Source organism: Marmota monax, unplaced genomic scaffold (genome assembly GCF_021218885.2).
Source record: "Marmota monax isolate L192 unplaced genomic scaffold, Marmota_monax_Labrador192_F-V1.1 WCK01_AAM20220418_F8-fsc00424, whole genome shotgun sequence".
Taxonomy (NCBI): Eukaryota; Metazoa; Chordata; class Mammalia; order Rodentia; family Sciuridae; genus Marmota; species Marmota monax.
Window position 1 is genome coordinate 432,636 of NW_026695015.1, and position 17,833 is coordinate 450,468.

The following is a 17,833-nucleotide window of genomic DNA, read 5'->3' on the forward strand; positions in this document are numbered from 1 at the left end:
TTTAAAGTCAATTAAGTATTAAAATTGCTTGAATATACAGAATTGTTTATGACTATATATATGAGAAAGTTGCTTTAAACTGAAACGATTACTATAACAATGAATAACTTAATACAATCTTAGTCTATACATTTAATATTAAATTGATAAAGACCAGGCTAAAGTTTAAGGGGTTGGACTAAAGGAATAATTTTTAATTCCTTCTTTCATTTTTTATTTTAGTAATTAGGAAAACTGGAAAACATATATGTATTCCCCCCCAAAAAATTTTCTCAAAGTTAACAAGAGTATGATTTAAAACAAGATAACTACATTCAGAATCATTTCAGAACATAATCATTCTAATTTAAGTTTAGTCATATCTCTAAATAAATGAGTCCAATAGTTATATTTTATCCTTGTAATACGATACTTTCCATATACCAAATCCTACTAAGCATACACAGATGATTAACTTGTTAATCTGCAAGGAGGCAGAGCTATAACTACATACCAGCATAACAGTTGCTCATTATGTACCTGAACACAATAAAGAACTGGCTTATCTAATTATTTCTACTATTATTCAAGGTTCTTGGCTAATGAAATGTTAAGAAACTGCTACCTTGTGAAGGGAGGAAAAAATAACATAGTTAAATTTATTAAGCACTTTTGCCTATGATTAATTGGCTGGACAAATTGGAAATAACTGAGCTAGGCAGAAGATGAACACAGAATACTTTGAATTTTTAATTCTAAGCACTTCTAAGTTGAATCATACTGAATATAAATGGTCTTATTAAGTGAAATAAGTAAGTGTAAAATGGAAAATGTCAGAAGAGAAGCTAAATGACATCTTCAAATGTCATCCGCAAATGGCATTTACCATCTGGATAAAGATCAGTTTAACTGACCTTGAAATGTAAAAACATAATTAGAACAGAAATAGCAGATAAATAATTATTTTCCATTAAAATTCATTGAGTCTAAAATCATGAAGGTGTAACTGAATTTTCTACTTGGAAAATACTTCCCAACATGCAGTGAAACTGCCTGCTGTATTTGCTCAAAAGTAAAGCAAGAGACTGGGGTTGTTGCTCAATGGTAGAGCACTTGCCTCACACATGTGAGGCCCTGGGTTCGATCCTCAGCACCACATATAAATAAACAAATAAAATAAAGGTATTGCATCCATATACTACTAAAAATATATCTTTTTAAAAAAGTAAAGCAAGTATTAGAAAAACAAAGAAACCAAGTAAATTCTAATTTAGGGGAATTAATGATATGCTTCTTTGACAGCAAGTTTATCTTAAAAACCTCTTTATTTTGCCTTCGTATTTATTGGTAGTTTTTCATTTATAATATTATATATGTGAATTAAATAGAAATATGGTTCTTAAGTTCAGGAGAGCATAGGACTTAGTTGTGGAATTAATAAAAATTAAAAAGCTACCTAAAGGACCTTGAACTTTAATACTTTTGATCAAAAAGAGACCTCTTCTCTCTTCTGAGGTGTTTCTCTTTAGACAGAAGATTCACAGGGCAGCAAGGAAGGAGACAGACAAATGGGAACAATCAGGTCATAAGCTCTGTTGTTGAATACAGTGGCAGACAGTGCAGCTGGATTGTCTGCCTGCCTCTCCCCAAACATCTGTAAACATGAGCTAAGGGATGGTGAAGTGGCAAGGACTTCAGGACAAGCACAGTGAAGGAGGCATAGGGACAACTGAAAGAAGTTAGAATGGCTTTACGTGAAGCAAGTATAAAGGGGTGCTTTAGAGAGCTATAGATGTTAATAAGAAAAGAGAAGGCAAAAATGTTTCAAAGGCCTGTATAAAGTCACTGGAGTCCTGGTTGGATCCAACAGTTCACTCCTACGGACTTAAAAAGTTGTTTCTAGACTTGGGCCTTAATCAGCCAAACTAAGATTGTGTTATAGTACACACAACACCACCTAATATAGTACTTCAATGTTTACAAAGCACTTTCACCTTGTCTCATGTTATACTTGTCAGCAGACTGAATAGGGGAAATACTTCCCTTTTGAAGGTGGTTAAGATTTAGCTATTAAGCAATGTATCTGAAATAACAAAACTATTATGTCTGTAAAGAAAGAAGGCAGAATCATTATGTTTCTGGTTTATTTTCTCCAAAGATTCCCTTTCTGTAAGATAAAATAAAAATTTGCCTCTGTGGACAGGGTGGAAGTCTCTCTTACTCAGAGCATCCCTTAATAGGCCCACTAGGTGCAATGCTTGGAGATTCTGGAGTATTAAAGTTCCTAACGAAGACAAGTCATTTACAGGTCAGGAAGAACACTGAAGTGGCAGCTAACTGCCTGTAGCAAAGCCCCTGGCCAGTAGAGACATACAGATCTGGCAGTGGACTCAGGCAGCATACTGGTGATACTGACCTCTCTGAGCCTTGAGTCTTCATCTCTAAAACAAAACTACTTTCAACATAATTATATGTAAATTATCTGGGACAGTCATGGGCATCTAATCCTCTACACTGGTGGCTACTGAGTAACTGCAGCCTGGAGTATTGCTCATATTTCTCCTGCCAAATTAACTGCTGAATGTTAACTATCCCAAATGTTAATGCAAATTTAATTGGATAGTTTTGGGGAGTAATAGGATCTGCATTTTGCATTTTGACACCAAAGCACATAGATGCTAAACTACAGAGCTGAAGACCAGGGTATCAGAGTTATCCTCTTGTCCTTGTCCTTGAGTTCCTGTTCTCATTGTCCTTCCCAAGAACACTTATTTGACCTTGTTTCAGGAAGTACTTGTTGCTCCTGGGGGATGACTAGAATTTGAAAGAAGCAAGGTGGAGAACTAGAAGTTTCTATAGCAAAGTTCAAGACACCTTCACTTGTGGAAGTCAGGTGAGAGGCTCCACTTGCTCACTTCTCATTTTGTCTGTATTTTACTTAGCACAGTGGAAAGAATCTAGTTCTGACTTACTTTTCTCTATTATTCTCAGGCATAACACCTTGCTTAATGACCATGCAATCTCTGTTCAAAATTACTTATTATTCATCAGTTTTGTATCAGGTTCTTTTCTGGTTTCTTTTTTTTTTTTTTTTTGGTGGATACAACAATAAATATGACAGACCCAGTTGTTAGGCTGAGGGAGTTTATAGACTAGCTTGGGAAAAATTATACATATAAATTGAAAATGAAATAAGTTATTATCATATTGCAGAATAAAGAATCTAATTGCCTACATGCTAGGCACTGAACTTGACATGGAAGGGGCTGTAGTGACCATATCGGGGCCTCACCTCATAGTCTACAGTCTGTAAGTCTTGTAAGGACTCATTGAGACAGTGGACATCAAAGCATTTGGTAGGGTAAGGAATGTGGGTACCTGCTGTCCAAGTACAACCTCTACAAGGCTATCTTTCCAGGAAAAAGTAATTAACTTGAAGGCAGGGATGACCTTCAAGGTGACATTTTCTGCCATCCCTTATATATTCATACATATGCTTAGTAAATGTGCTAAATTAAAGTTAGATTAAGTATATAGTTTTCAACTTCATATAAAAGGCTGAGATAAGAGGCTATTTTTGGCTATTGCTAGGGGCAAGGCCCTTCTTAGGCAGCAAAGGGTGGCCAGGTAGGAAACAGTTTTGTTAATTGCTACTCCAAGCCTAAGGGCACTACATGGATCACTTAGGCCAGAGCTATACCCCCAGAGTCCCTTAAGGAAGGGACTAGGGTATTTTAACAGGGGCTGGTTCTACATGAGGTTTGTATCTGTCACATATATAAAAACTAAGCAATTTCAAACAGAACTTTATTAAGCTTTTGGAAACATAAAGACTTGCAACTTCAAAACCCATCAAAGTTATAGGGAGTGAAAATATATTAAATTTCAATAATAAAAAATACAAATGTTTGGATGTTTAACTGGGGACTTGTGCTCATTAGCTTATGCATCATACTCTCTGTAGTGAGAGCCTGGGCAACCTTCAAGGCAGCAGATTTCACCCCAGACAACTGTATAGTTATATAAGAACCCACTCTGGAGATTTTCTGCATAAGTTAGAGTGTCTAAGTGCCATCATTTGACATACTGGTTTATTTATTGAAAAAGACAGTGAACACTTTGGTTACTTGGTCTTTATGGCTTCCGAGGGTAGAAAGTTAAGGTGTCAAAAAGTGGCCCTGGGGGCTGGGATTGTGGTTCAGCGTTCAGCGGTAGAGCACTCGCCTAGCAACGGTGGGACCCGGGTTCAATCTTCAGCACCACATAAAAATAAAATGCATTGTGTTGTATCCATCTACACCAAAAAATAAATATTAAAAAAAAGAAAGAAAGAAAGTGGCCCTGATTATGGGGTAGGTTCCACTTGTCCTCAGCCCCACATATCAGGTCTTTAGTTCTGATTTCTACAGCATGAAACGAGGCTCTGAATGCTGAATAGCCACCGTCAGAGAAGTCACTGTATGCCTCACACCCTGTGCTAAAAACCCTTAAATAGGGCCCTTCAGTGGGTGAAAACTTGCGAGTTTAATGCAATATTTTGTCATTTATATCTATATTCTCTATGGCCACGCTATATACTATAGCAGGTATTAAATTACTGTTCATTGAATATTTGTTAACTACAACCTATAGCACCCCCCAAAATTCTGTTAACTAAATATATAAAATTAATTTTCATAATTAAATAATAGTAACAGAATTGAATTTTATACCTAACTATGAAACTTTCTGGGAGAACAGAGATGGAGTACTGACAAGGTAGAAAATGACATTTTCATAAAGAACTTTGAGAACATTCAGCTTAATTTTTGCATTTACAAATAAGGAAACTGAGGCTTATAAATTTCAGGTTACTTGCTCAAGGTTACAAGGAATGACTGATAAGACCTCAACACTAGTTTCTAGACTCTAGGTATATGTTTTTTTTCTAATAAATCACACCCAAGTTCACAGCTAATGACAAAATGGCTTAATTTTAATTTCTATAAGATGTTAATTCCTAATTTATTGACTATATGGATGAGAACTGACAAATGTTTAGAGGGCTGGTTTATTCATTATTTGCCAAGTAAAGTCTGTTTATAATTGCCAAAATTATAAACATGGTTGTTTCAGAGGCTTCATATGAAACTCAATATTGCCTCCATCTGTGGTTATAGCTAGGAAAGCAATAGGAAAAAAATTCTTTCAATATTTCTTTCTCTGTCTTGGTTGCTACTAAACTCAGAGATGTTTCATAACAATGTACAACCTTTCCATTATGTTTTCCTTTACCTTCTCAGAGAATGTACTTGAACTAAGTTTAAAATCTTGTTTCAACAGTTTTATGCTTTTATTTGTTAAACATTTAATATCAGTTCTTTAGGTAGGTCAATGTAGAAGTCAAAGAAGTAAACAACCCTCCAATAACTCTCTATATAACTGCCATGGATATATTTAGCACTGGTAAACTGCTAACCTTTCAGATAGGTCATTCAAGGTTTAGCCCAGAGGCCTTGGACCACGCTAAACTGAACTCTGTGCAGAGTAAAAAGTTGGAGACTTTGTTCCCATGAATACAGTTTATCAGCAAATGCAACACACATTTAAATATGCATGTATTGAATAATGAGGCTCCTTATATTATAAACATCAAAATCAATAGACTTTCTAGATGGGAACTGGAAATGTGCTAAGTGATGACTAATTAGGTAAAAACTGTAACTTCTGTGCTTTACAGATTCAAGAGTATGAAGTTTAAAATTACTAAAAAAGAACTGTGAACTGATTCTTATGCAGAGGTGCACAATGCTGACCTGCATTTTTATGTAAGTAACCAGAAATTTGAAGTTTAAAACAAAAGTTCAAAATATTTCACAAAATAATACACCAGTTTTTAATCTGTATACTACTATGCTTCTGCGGGGGCTTGGTGTCTGAAAGAGCCATTTACCCAACACTGAATCTTGGAAACTAGTTTAGAATTCAAGTAACTGCACATACAATTTCATTTTGAAAATTCAACAAAGTTCATAATTACTAAATATGTTCATGTTTTAAAATGCACTCATAACACATGGTCACTTTCTGGAAGACAAACTTTCCAATGTTTGTCTGGCACACTGTATGTTAATTTTGTCTCTAGTATTCCTGTCTACATCATTCAACAAACTATTGGCTTTACAAGACATGTCTAAAATAATATGGCTTAATTGAGGCATTTAAAATATCTATGGTTATTTTATTAAAAAAAATCAGTGATTACTGTTCCATTACCAAACTTTAATAAACTACTAGAACAAGGGGAAAATATTTGTATGCCAAAGAAATTCCTCATTAAAATCATCTCTTGAGTTGCTTCATTGAGTTATCACTTAGTATTTCTCTCTTTTGTTTCACTTTATAACTTTGATTAATAAGCCCTATCAAAATCAGGTATAGCTATAATCAATCCTTTAATTTAAATCATATATATATATATATATATATATATGTACATAAAACTATAAACAGGTAGAGGAAGAACTTGTCTATTAAAGTATAAAGAGAATCCGAGTGTATAGACATACTCTCAATGTATTAAAAAAATAAGAAAGAAAGAAAAGAGAGACTACTGTTAAAATTTATACCACTAATTATTTTTGTGTGCCAGAATGAAAGTGCATTGTAATAGATAGGATATATTAACCAAGTGTGCAGGAAATAAAAGTCCCAAGATAGACAATGTTATTGCAGTTGGCAAGTGAATAGCCCTCTGCAGCAAAAACTGGAGAAAGTTAAGAAAGTTATTTTCTTTTAAGACTCTTATGCAATGGTGAGGAATGAGAAAACACAAAGAATAGAGATACTGAAATGAAAAAGATCTAATGAACAGTTCCTCTCACCATATCACTTTCTCTTCTCTTTGGTTCTCTGCTGGTGATTTCTTTGCTCAAAAATCTGCCATTACCGCTTCTTCAATGCCAGACCTTAAAAGTGACATTAGAAGACCCTATCCCTCCTAAAGAGCATGGGACATTTCAAAGCTTTGAAAACACATTTCCCTCCTGCAGCAGCAGAATTATGAAGGGCAGTGACCCTTGACTTAATGAAGCAAAAATTCACCCAACCCAGAGAATGTGTTGTCTGGAGCCTTCTCCACACCCTCACTTTATTCAATTTGTGCATAACCCCTTCTGCAGTCATAGAGCTAGGTGCTGTTTTCACAAAATAACTTTTACAGAAACCTCTGTCTCTGATCATTTGTGATGCTGAAAAACAGACTATAATGTTCCCTGAGTTATAGAATGTAAAGATATTTTTCTCCAGCAAAAATCCATACTGCTCATAGCAATTGTGTTTTATAATCAGAATTAGAATGCTATTAAGATTTTAAGGCAGCATTCTAAGAGGTCCCTCTTGTTTGCAGTTGGCAGTATATCAGCTATTTCAAAACCAGCAACACACGGCAGAAGACTAAACTAATTACCTCCATCCTGCCTCTACTCAGTTCTTTTTGCTCCCATGTGTCTACTCCATGCTTTCAGGGGCAAGAGATAAGCAGACGGATATGAGCAGGTGCATAGGATCTGGTGCAACCACTAGCCCTGAGTGCAATTGGTCAATACCCTTGAATCTAGTTAAAGCCTTAGTAAATGGTTCCAGACTCTAGCAGATGGTTTATTGGTCCCAATGGTACTGTTTGATGATATCTATGTGACTCCATATTAGGAACTAAAATCTTAGAATAAGAAGATTGCTTCTCTTTAGAATGTTCTATTTAACATTTTATGACTTTACTCCATAACCAGTGTCTTTTCTTCATAATGGTGAACTTGGCCTGGTTTTGTTTTTCTCCACTGGTAGAATGATATGAAGGGATTATGAGACATGTGGATAATACTCAAAAAGATTCGAATATGTTTTCACTTTATGAACAAGGAAACAGAGTTAATAATATCTACTTTGCAAAGTAAGCCAGTTACTAGTGCATCTCAGTTTTAAAAGTTATCTTCTTAGAGGATAGCAAAGTTATCACTACAAAAATCTTATTTGAATAAAACATTTCTGATTTATAAACATTTTTAAATGCCTTTTCTATTTTTTATACCTTCCTAGTGTTATGAAGGCATACCCCAAATGAATGATTATGGAACATTCCTGCCAGAATATTTTTCAGTTATTCATTAAATCCTTATATGCCACTCTGTCCTTTTCTATTTCTATTTTTCTTCCCCACCACTGCCTATTTTCCAATGCCATTTTTTTTTAATAAAAGGGTATTTTAAAAGTTGATGTCTTGAACAAATATGCCTAAATTTCCTATGTTTTATGGTTGTGTTTGCTAATCAGGGATTGGAGTTCAGCTTTTACAGCTCCAAGGAGAATGTAAATTGTCTCTTTGGCTTCAACATACATGCCCACACTGACTGGTACTGCAGCATAATTTTCCCATCCCAGAACTGGAGCTCTGCAAGAAGAAAAAGTCACAGGGAAGTGTGTACGAACAGAATCAAGGGAATGCATCTTCACAATGAATGTCCTGAGGATATTCCCGGGTTACAGCCCTTCCTTCCTTGGGGAAGATGTACTATTAGTTTTTATTTTCAGACGGGCAAGGTCTCCATCTATCTTTCTATTGGATGTATGATATCTGAACAATTTATCCTTCCCAGAAAATCAGAAAAGCTTCCAAAATGAAAATTATAAAGTTGTTATACTATTCTTAAATATAACTTTGCCTATATCCACTAGAATAAGAGTCACATGAACCCAAATTACAAGGTATTTCTCTTTTATCTCTGGTAATCAAGTTATGATTGCTTTTACTCGAATGTTTGTAATTATATATAAAAAATGAGAGAACTCAAGTGATGTATGTACAGGAAAAGGCACCTAATGAGACTGACGGTGGATTTTTTTCTTTGTCCACAGGAAGATATAAAATGGCTACTCTTGTGGGTTGAAAGGTGTTCTTTTGGTCCCATCCTTCTCGCCAAAGTCTTACATTAATGAACTACCTTCTAGTACCTCAGATTGGGGCCTCTTTTAAAGATAGGTTCTTGGCAGAAGTAAGTTGATCAAGTTAAAGTCAAGTCATTAGTAGGGCTCTAATTTAGCATGACTAGTGTTCTTATAAGGAGAAATTTAGAAACAGCTATAGGAAAATACTATGTGAACATGAAAATGGCCATCTAAAAGCCAAGGGGACAGTCCTGAAACAGAGCTTTCTCTCACAGCCCTCGTAAGGAACCACCATGTTGAAACTTTTATTTAGGGTTTCCCTCCTGGGAGAAAGTAAATTGTAATTTAAGTCACCTAGTTTTTGATACTTTATTACAGCAATCCTAGCAAACTAATACAGCTAGCGACTTCATTTTGTATCCCTGGAAATGAAACTTTTATTGACACTCTTAATTGTCATTACTGCTGAAAATAACACATATCTCTATTAATTTCATGTTTGATTTCTTTATAGAAAAAAATCTATACTGCTCTTTAAATGGCAATGTTCTGAATTCCATTATAAAAGTATGCAGTAGCAGATGTAGAGAATCATCTAAAATAACCTTTATAGTCTACGATTGAATGAATAGAGGTAAGTAGAAGTTAGAGGTCTTTTAAGGTCACCCAGTTACTTACTGGTGAAGATAGGTAAGATGGCTCTCAGTCTCTGTAATATTCTACTATAGTACAGAGCCACTCCTAACTAGTAGTCAAGGATTACATATCATTAAAATGATTTTCCCTGTTTTGTCGTGTTAAAAAGATGTTTAAAGTCAATATGTCAAGATAATATAAACATACACTAAGAAATGGTTTACTCCACTAAAACAACTAAAAAGTCCTTACACTTTCATATACTTAATCAGACCATCAATATTTTCCTTCTTTACATGGTAAATACATTTTGTACCGTTCTGAGGTAAGCAAAGAAATTATAGGTGGCTCAGTATCTCGGAAATAATCAGGATTTTCTTTAGAATTCTGTATATCCAAGCAGAGGAAACTGTTCAGAAGGTCACTTGTACCTCTGCTAGTTCTTTGAAATAATTTTAATTCTCTACATAATAGTTTTCACAAGTTGCACTTGTGTATATATATACTCAGGTAGTTTTCAAAAAACATTATTTTAATTCAAATTAAACAAATATCATGGAGCTAATTATTTATTGCTAGATCTTTTCTGTTTCTTCTCCAATTATTTTCTGTGATATTTATTTTGTTCTTTGAGAAGAGTCAAGGTAAATGAGGTAGGAATCTTCAAATAGTTAACATTGAAGAGAGAACTTTGACTCTTCTACCCTAAAGTGTAGTACTAAGATGAATTGGTTTAAATTAGAATTAAATGATTTCAGGTCTAAACAAAAAAAGCCTTTAAGCATAGATATGGTGTGATAAAACTGGCTGGTATGGAAGATATTCAGGTTGGTCATTGGTGATACTCTAAGCATCAGACCAAGGAGTTGGGGGACTTGTTACAGAGAAAGTTCAATCAATGATTGGTACAAACTGAATGGCCTTTGTATCCCTATCCATTCTAGAAGTTTATATTTCTATAAACTCAGTGCTTATCTCATAAAACTGTTGCCTTCAATTAACATAAGCTTCATTCCTTCATACTCTTGACAGCTTTATAAATGGTTTGCTGTGTAATTTATTTAATTAACAAACATTTAGATAACATAAGGATGAAACATCAGTTGCCACTCATACTATGTCAAGTTAGAGGCCAAGCTCAAGCTAGAATTTTTTCTTTGGTGCTCAGTTGTTGGTATGAAATCGGGTACTTGTTAGTACATCAGATAAGAACAAAGAACTGTCTTACGATCATTAAAAAATACAAGTGTTTTAGTAGTCATATTGGTCTTTGGAATTCTTTTCTAAAGAGCTAAAATAGACATACATCATAAAATAATCAAATACTAACCTCTTTCATTTTTTCCAATTCATTCTGTAAGGCTTGCTTTGCAATTTCAACTTCTATAAGCTGTTGCCTCAGTTTCTCATTTTCATCTTCTGTTGTTGTTCTCTTTTCTTCCACATTTTCCAATTCATGGTGAAGTCTCACAGATACATCCTTTGCAACCTAAAATAAATTGTTTGTAACAATAAAATAAAAATTTGATTCATATTGAAAGTATCAGAAGCCAATACCTATACAGTGGTTATTATGTGCCAGCCAGTATTCCAAATGCTTTATATATAAACCATTCACATGTATCAACCATTTAATCCTCACGACAATCCCATGAGATCAATACTATTCTCATTCCTATTTTATAAATAAAGAAACTTATTATTCCTTTTTTAAGGATACAATCTTAGAGAGTTGAAGTAATATGTTCAAGGTCACACAGCTAACAAGTTGCTGGGAAGTCAGGCTGTAGAATTTGTTCGCTAACTTGTATGCTACAACCATGGTAATAAATGTTCTACTGTATTTAATCACATGTAGAAAAAAATTTCATATATGTTCTCTAACAAAACCAGCAGGTGATGCTTCCATTATTGCCCACATTAAAGAATGGAAAAAAGCGGTTTCTACAAGTAGGGGATGTGTTTACACTTTGATCTTATAACTAGAATTCCATGTACTTAAATTTAGGGAAAATTTTAGTCCCTGACATTAGTTTTTTTAATAACCATGAATTTTTTAATCCAAAGTTTCAAGATTATCTTGAGTATTTTAGGGGTTGAAAGAAAAGTAGCATAGTCTGGTGTAGAGGATTAGAACACCAGCTGTGGCTGCAACCAGGTGGGGAGTGAGCCTGATACCTCCCAGTCATGTTCTAGAACCAAGCATTTAACTTCTGTAAAAGGTGCAGCCTCTGCATCTGTAAGATGGTTCCATTAATTAGCTCTACCTTACAGAGGTGTTTTTTTTTGTTGTTGTTGTTTTGTTGTTTGTTTGTTTTTGTTTTGTTTTTTTTAAACCATGTGAAGTAGTAACCAATGCAATCATGCTTGTCACAGTGCCTGGTACCTATGGAGCATTTGACAAATTTTAGAAAAAGAAAAAAAAAATTAATACAACAATGACTTTCATAAAATTTCACTCATAGCTTTCTTTAAAAAATGTACAGTAATTACATTATATTTTCATATTTTAGTGAAGTCAATACAATTAAAAGTATATTTGATTGTCTGACTTGACAAATTTAATATTTGGTTTGCATTCTCAATGAACTTCCTATAGTCCAACTGAACCACCAAGAGAAGAGGCCACAATGGTCTAAAAAAAAAAAAAAAAAACGCATTTCAAGGTTGGGATTTCTCCCCTGGGAGAGTTTCTGAGGGAACAACTTTCATTTGCTTCACTCTCCCTTTTTTACATGGGATGCGATTTGGACAGTTTTCCTTTCAGAGAGTTACTTAAGAGTTAAGGACAGAAAGGAAGGAGTCCTGGAAGGTGAGGAGTGGAAACTTGAATAAAGAAACTAGACAAACACCAGATTCTAAATCAAGGCCACAGTCTGAGCAGTGCCACGCCCATGTTTCAGCCTAGTAGGAACATAGCCTCTTCCCACCGCTTCTGAGAAAGCTATGGTTAAAACAGCAGAGCCCCCCCACAAGCTCGATCTCCGCAATAGTGTTCTTTCCACACACATCGAACTCTGAACTCTTTGGACCCACCTGTTTGTTCTTTCCCTTCTGGGACCCTAAGTTTTTGTGTTCAGCCAGTCACTCAAGATCAAAGAGTCCCTAAATCTTTTGTCAGTCATAATCAAAGGACGCTGAGCCCTCAATCAAAGTCCCCACCCTCTGCCCCTGGCGCCGGCCATCGAACCCCCAGGCCGCGTGCTGCAGACCTTGAGGTCCTGCTCCAGGCTGCGCAACAGCTCCCCATCGATCTCCCCAGTCTGCGCGTAGCGGAGTCTTTTGCGCTCGGCTTTGCGGAGGCGGTACTGCAGGATCCGGCAGTTTTTGTTGGCTCTCTCCAACTCGTGGCGCATTTCCTGCAGTTGACAGGCATCCTCCTCGAAGAAAGTGTCCCTCATCTCGTCCATCTCAGTTCTCAGCTCATCGATCTCATTCTGAGGAGGTGACAGGCCGTGAGTCAAAATCAGCCTTGCCTCCGGCCCCTCCGACATATACCGTACACACCCCATCCTAGCTTCAAATTCTCAACTCCCCCCGACCCCCTCTCCAAGAGGCAGTAGTGACAAGGAGGTGAATGAAGAAGAAACTTTTTAAAAAGGGCTCACTTAAGGTCTTCTTTCGCTCTCTTACTCTAGCTCACTCCATGAAGTGGGACAGACCATAATAATTAGAGAAATGAAGGTCCAGATTTGATTTTAAGTGAAAACCTAACGCAGATTATATCAGGTTCTGTTTCGAATCTGGATCCGGCCTACGAAATCCCCTCATTTATTGCTCGGCTTCCTCTCTAAGGCTCCCTAACAGGTTAGCGGCCTCGCACTTACGCGGGGACACGCCCTAATCTTCCGAGGCCCACGCTTCCCCTCCCCCACTCGGTTCCCCCATCCTCCTCACCTTGAGAGTCTCATTCTCTTCTCGCAGCTTCTCCATCTCCTCCTGCATTTCTTCTTGTTCCTGGAGCTGCTGCGGGTGCGGCTGCGACGAAGGGGGCGCCGCCGCCTGCATGCCCCCGCCGCTACCACCGCTCTCTGCGCTCTGCTGGGGGCCCTCCGCTGCCGCCGCCATTGGGGAGGTGGAAGAGAGGACGAGGGGCTCACAGATGGCAGGGGCGCCAGCCACTGGGGAGCTACGGCTGCTGCTGCCGCCTCCGCCGTTCTTAGTGTGCATCTGAGCCGCGGCGGCCGCTGCCGCCGCCCGCTCCTTCTTGAGGTGGAACTGGATGAGCTCAGACTGCAGACATCCTTCCTTCCAGTAGCTCCCTCCACCGCCGCTGCCGCCCCCCGCAACGCCGCTTCCGGAGTTTCTGCTGCTGGGGCCTGGGGTTTTACCCGCAGAAGAGGTGGAAGGCGAAGGGGAGGCCCCCTCCCCGCCGCTGCCTCCCCTCTGCTGAGCGCGTACGCCTTTCCCTCGCCAGCCCCTGGGCGGCGGCGGCTGCGGAGCGCCCCCCTCCCTTTCCCCGGAGCCGCCGCCGGCTCCTCCTCCTTCCCCGTCCCCTCCTCCTCCTTCCCTGAGAGGAGGGGGTTCCCCGACTTTCGAGGGCACGGATTCTAGCTCACGGGATGGCTCCTCCGGCAGCCCCGGCCTCCTGCCGCCCACAGCGGCCAGGGTCGCCAAGGGGGCCGCTTCAGCACCAGCCGCGGGCTGGACAGCTCCCGGAGCAGCCCCTTTGGGCGCCAGGGGCGCCGCCTTCTCCGCCCCGCCTCCGCCTCCTCGGGCACAGGCCTGAGATGCCGCGCGGCTGGTAGCCTTGTTACCCTGCTGTTGCTGCTGCTGCTGCTGCAGCTGTAGCTGCTGCTGCCGAACAGAATTGAGTTTGGTGCCGGCCCCCACGGCGGACCGGTTGGCCCCGGCTGTCTGTCGGAGAGAATTTTCCCTTGGTCTAGCTGGTGACTGAGCTCGCTGCTGCTTTCTGCTGCTGCCCTCCGGGTGCAGACGAGCCTCAGTGGCTGCGGCGGCGGCAGAAGCTGCGGTTGCGGCAGGGGCAGCGCCCCCGGTCGGTGGCTGACTCATGGCGATTTAGGAAGACCCTACCGGAAGAGATTTGGAATCGTCCATCACTAGATCAGCCTCCCCTCTTACCGCCACCAACCTGCCCTTCTAAGCTGGGACAGAAACAAAAGAGGAGCAACATACAACATGTCTGCATTGTTACAGAGCAAAGGGTGGTTTTACTATACAGGAGAAGCCCCAGAAAATTATGAGGTTTGGAAGACACTTAATAGAAGCATTGACTTTAGAAATAGGACGTAGAGTTGTCAATTCTGATTTTGTCCAAGGTGGCGCTGTCTCCATCTCAGTCTGTCAGTAAAATGACAGCACTTTCAAGGTATCAAATTTTGGAAAGGATAACCTATGGGGTCAGAAAGGAATCAATGGGATCAGGATAGGGTAGAAAGAGGCTTCAGAGTTGTCAAACCTCTGCTTTTTCAACTTTGGCTTCTTCACCATTGAATCTATATGCAACACCCTGGCTTAGTAGAAAAGGTTTCATTGAATTAGTATTCCTAAGTATCGATTAGAGGGAAAAGGTTATGATGTAAACTACTGGAGAAAATTTGCTATAAATGGATTAGTGACAGTTTTCTTTGGCAGCACCAAGTCCCAATATTGTCTTTACACTAATAGAAATGTAAAAATATAAATGATGAATGACTAACCCTCTGTTTCAAGAAAATAGTGGTGTTAGGAAATATATGGTTTAATGATTTATAACGCCAAAGGGATTATTTTTATATTAAAAATACTTTTGGAAAAGTTGATATGCAGGTCTGCAGTTTCTTAAGTTTCAGGTAATGGATTTTCCTACGCTTACCAGTTTTGTGGTTCTTATGAATCATTTTAGTTTTAGGTATAATTGCAAGATAGAAACTACTTTCATTCTTAAGGATATTCTTAGATGGTATATAACAGGCTAAGTTTTAAGTACGTTTAAAGTGCCCATTCTCTCCCTCCTATAGAGCCAAATTCAAAGACAGAATGACCCAGCACCCAGAAGGCTGTTGCATTTTTCCTCATGATAGCAAAATCAATTTCTATTGTGTATCTTTCTAAGACACATCCATCATTGCCTTCTGAAATCTGGAAAACATCAAGCAAGCTACTGCCTCATGGGTTTTCCATAATGAGACAGTTAGCTAGTCCACTAATCAGTTTGGTGCTTTTTCCTTGGAAATGTCATTTCTCTCTAGAGCACTGAAAGGGCATTGCTAGGCATAAAGCTCATCTTGAAAAACAAACCAAAACTACTCCTCTTACAAGAGAAGATTACCTGCTACTCATTTTCCTTGAATTATTCCTGTTATTGTCTATTTTAAGTATTACAGCTTAGCATGTAGTAATCACTCATTTTATAAAAAATAAAACAAAACATTACTGAAAGCTATCTTCTCTACCTCTCTTTCTGTTTCCAGCATCTCCTTCTAACTCACTTTGGAATATAAAGGCAAACAAAGATGACTGGTGGTGGGGATGGGGTGTTCATCAACTTTCTTTCTATATCTTCTACTGGAGCCACAATGCTATTAGAATATTTTGTCTACTTAATCAGCATGGGTCAGCCTAATGTGGGCCACCAACAAAGTTATATTGCCAATGCAAACTTATTTTTGTTTTAAATTAGCAGAACCACTCTTGAGCTGAGAAGCCATCAGAAAAGCTTACACTTAGCCCCCAGACAGCTTTAACCCAGAAGAAAGCTTCTGGTTCCAATAGCTGGGCTCCACAATAAAAGGCACCTGACTGCTGACACTTGACTCCCATAAAGTGACAAAATGCTGCATCTCTTCAAGTCTTCCCCTGTGAAAATTGTCACCCAAGTCACCTGACACGGCCCACATTAATAACACTTTTAATATAGAGTTTTTCCTGCCCTCTGACCCACCCCATCTCTCATCCCCATCCCTTTAGAAATCCAGAGGAACTGCTCACTTCTCAGCAGAGACTTTGGAAGAAGTTGAAGCAAATCAACAGAGCTTTCCTTCTGATATTCCGGAAACCTCGGGGTCTATTCCAGTGTCTTTCAGAGACCAGGAAAATATCTTCTTAGTATTATATGCGACTTCTGGCTGAGCAAGACTTTGGGCCCGCTCTTCCCAGTTTCTCACCCACTGAATTTCTCCAAACAATGGCGGTAACCAGAAGACTCACTTGCCTTCAGACTCGGTTACTTCTCGGCTGTGGACTGCAGGGCTCAGGCTGCAGCTCTCAGTAGGCGAACGCTGGAGGTACCAAGCAGTGCCAGACGCTCCCCAGGAAGTGCAGTGGTATTCATGAGCTGACCTCACCGGACTGGGCAGGGGAGAAGGCGGGATTGCAAAGGAGGACAGGATAGAAGTAATGCAAGAGAGATTACTTTCAAGAGGAAAGAGAAGACGGGGACAGGGGGTCGGGGTGAGGGTGGGAGGAGGGAGACAGGAAGACAAAAAGGCCAAAGCCACGCCCGAGATGGAAGATCTGCAGCCGCACTCAAAGTCGTAGCTCCACTCTCACATCCCGTACTTGGCAGAGGATTCCAAAACCGCTTAAAATCGGATGCATTGGTTTTCTGCAAAGCTTTGTTTCGGGTCCGATCAATCTCCATCAATTATTTATTTGAGTTATTTTCCCAGGGAGGCGGATTCGGACAGCCTTCCGGGCGTGACTAGCGTCTCCAGATGCAGCTGCGAGGCGCTGGCGGGCGGCTGCTGGGAGTTCTCTTTGTTCACTCACTTTAATTCTCCGTCGAGCTCTCCACGAGGTGCTCCCTCCCCACCCCCAGGCCGGGCGGAGTCTTCGGTTGTCGTTTCCGCGAAGAGATAATGGTTGCCAGACCCAACGTCCCAGACAAAGGGTTCTTGCGAAGCCACCACCAATTTAATACAAGCCGAATAAATATCGGCTTACAGAGACGGTTTGCAGACCAACTCGCCCTGCATACGTTTGCCTGTCTCCTTTATTGAATGCCAGTTTCTTCTGTGAAAACAAGGAGCAAGTGCTGGGATCCACGGTCTTTATTGTAGTGCACACCAGTAACAGGAGTCAGGAAGAATGTAGTTATAGAATATCAGCTTAGAAGAGAGCTAAGAATTTATGCTTTTATGTTTATTCATACGGTTACACAGTGACAATATTTTAAAAACTGGAGTAGAAAATTCTCTGTTTCCTCTCCAAGTGACGATTTATCTATTTATTATTTATTTTTGTGGGGATGGTCTGTGGGGGAAGACAGGGGAACCTCCCTCCTGCCTATAAAAATTCCTTTGTGAACTTGCAGATGAGAATAAAAGTAAGGCACTACTTGAGAAAAGGCATTTTT

The 17,833-nt window shown here is 39.2% G+C and overlaps 1 protein-coding gene across 3 annotated transcripts in view; it reads right to left on the bottom strand.

Moving 5' to 3' along the window:
• Soga3 (SOGA family member 3) overlaps positions 1-17,201 on the bottom strand; it is a 38,266-nt gene extending 21,065 nt beyond the window's left edge. The window contains exons 1-4 of one of the 3 annotated variants that reach the window (XM_058573689.1): positions 16,468-17,200; positions 13,435-14,567; positions 12,750-12,974; positions 10,868-11,026 (exon numbers count right to left, since the gene is read on the bottom strand). In XM_058573689.1, the coding sequence (XP_058429672.1) occupies positions 10,868-11,026; positions 12,750-12,974; positions 13,435-14,550 (1,500 nt within the window). In that variant the 5' untranslated portion in view covers positions 14,551-14,567; positions 16,468-17,200. Of the gene's footprint in view, positions 1-10,867; positions 11,027-12,749; positions 12,975-13,434; positions 14,595-16,467 lie in introns of those variants that run through there. The other 2 variants (XM_046427591.2, XM_046427590.2) reach the window with 2 other exon arrangements.
• Positions 17,202-17,833: the final 632 nt, after the last annotated feature.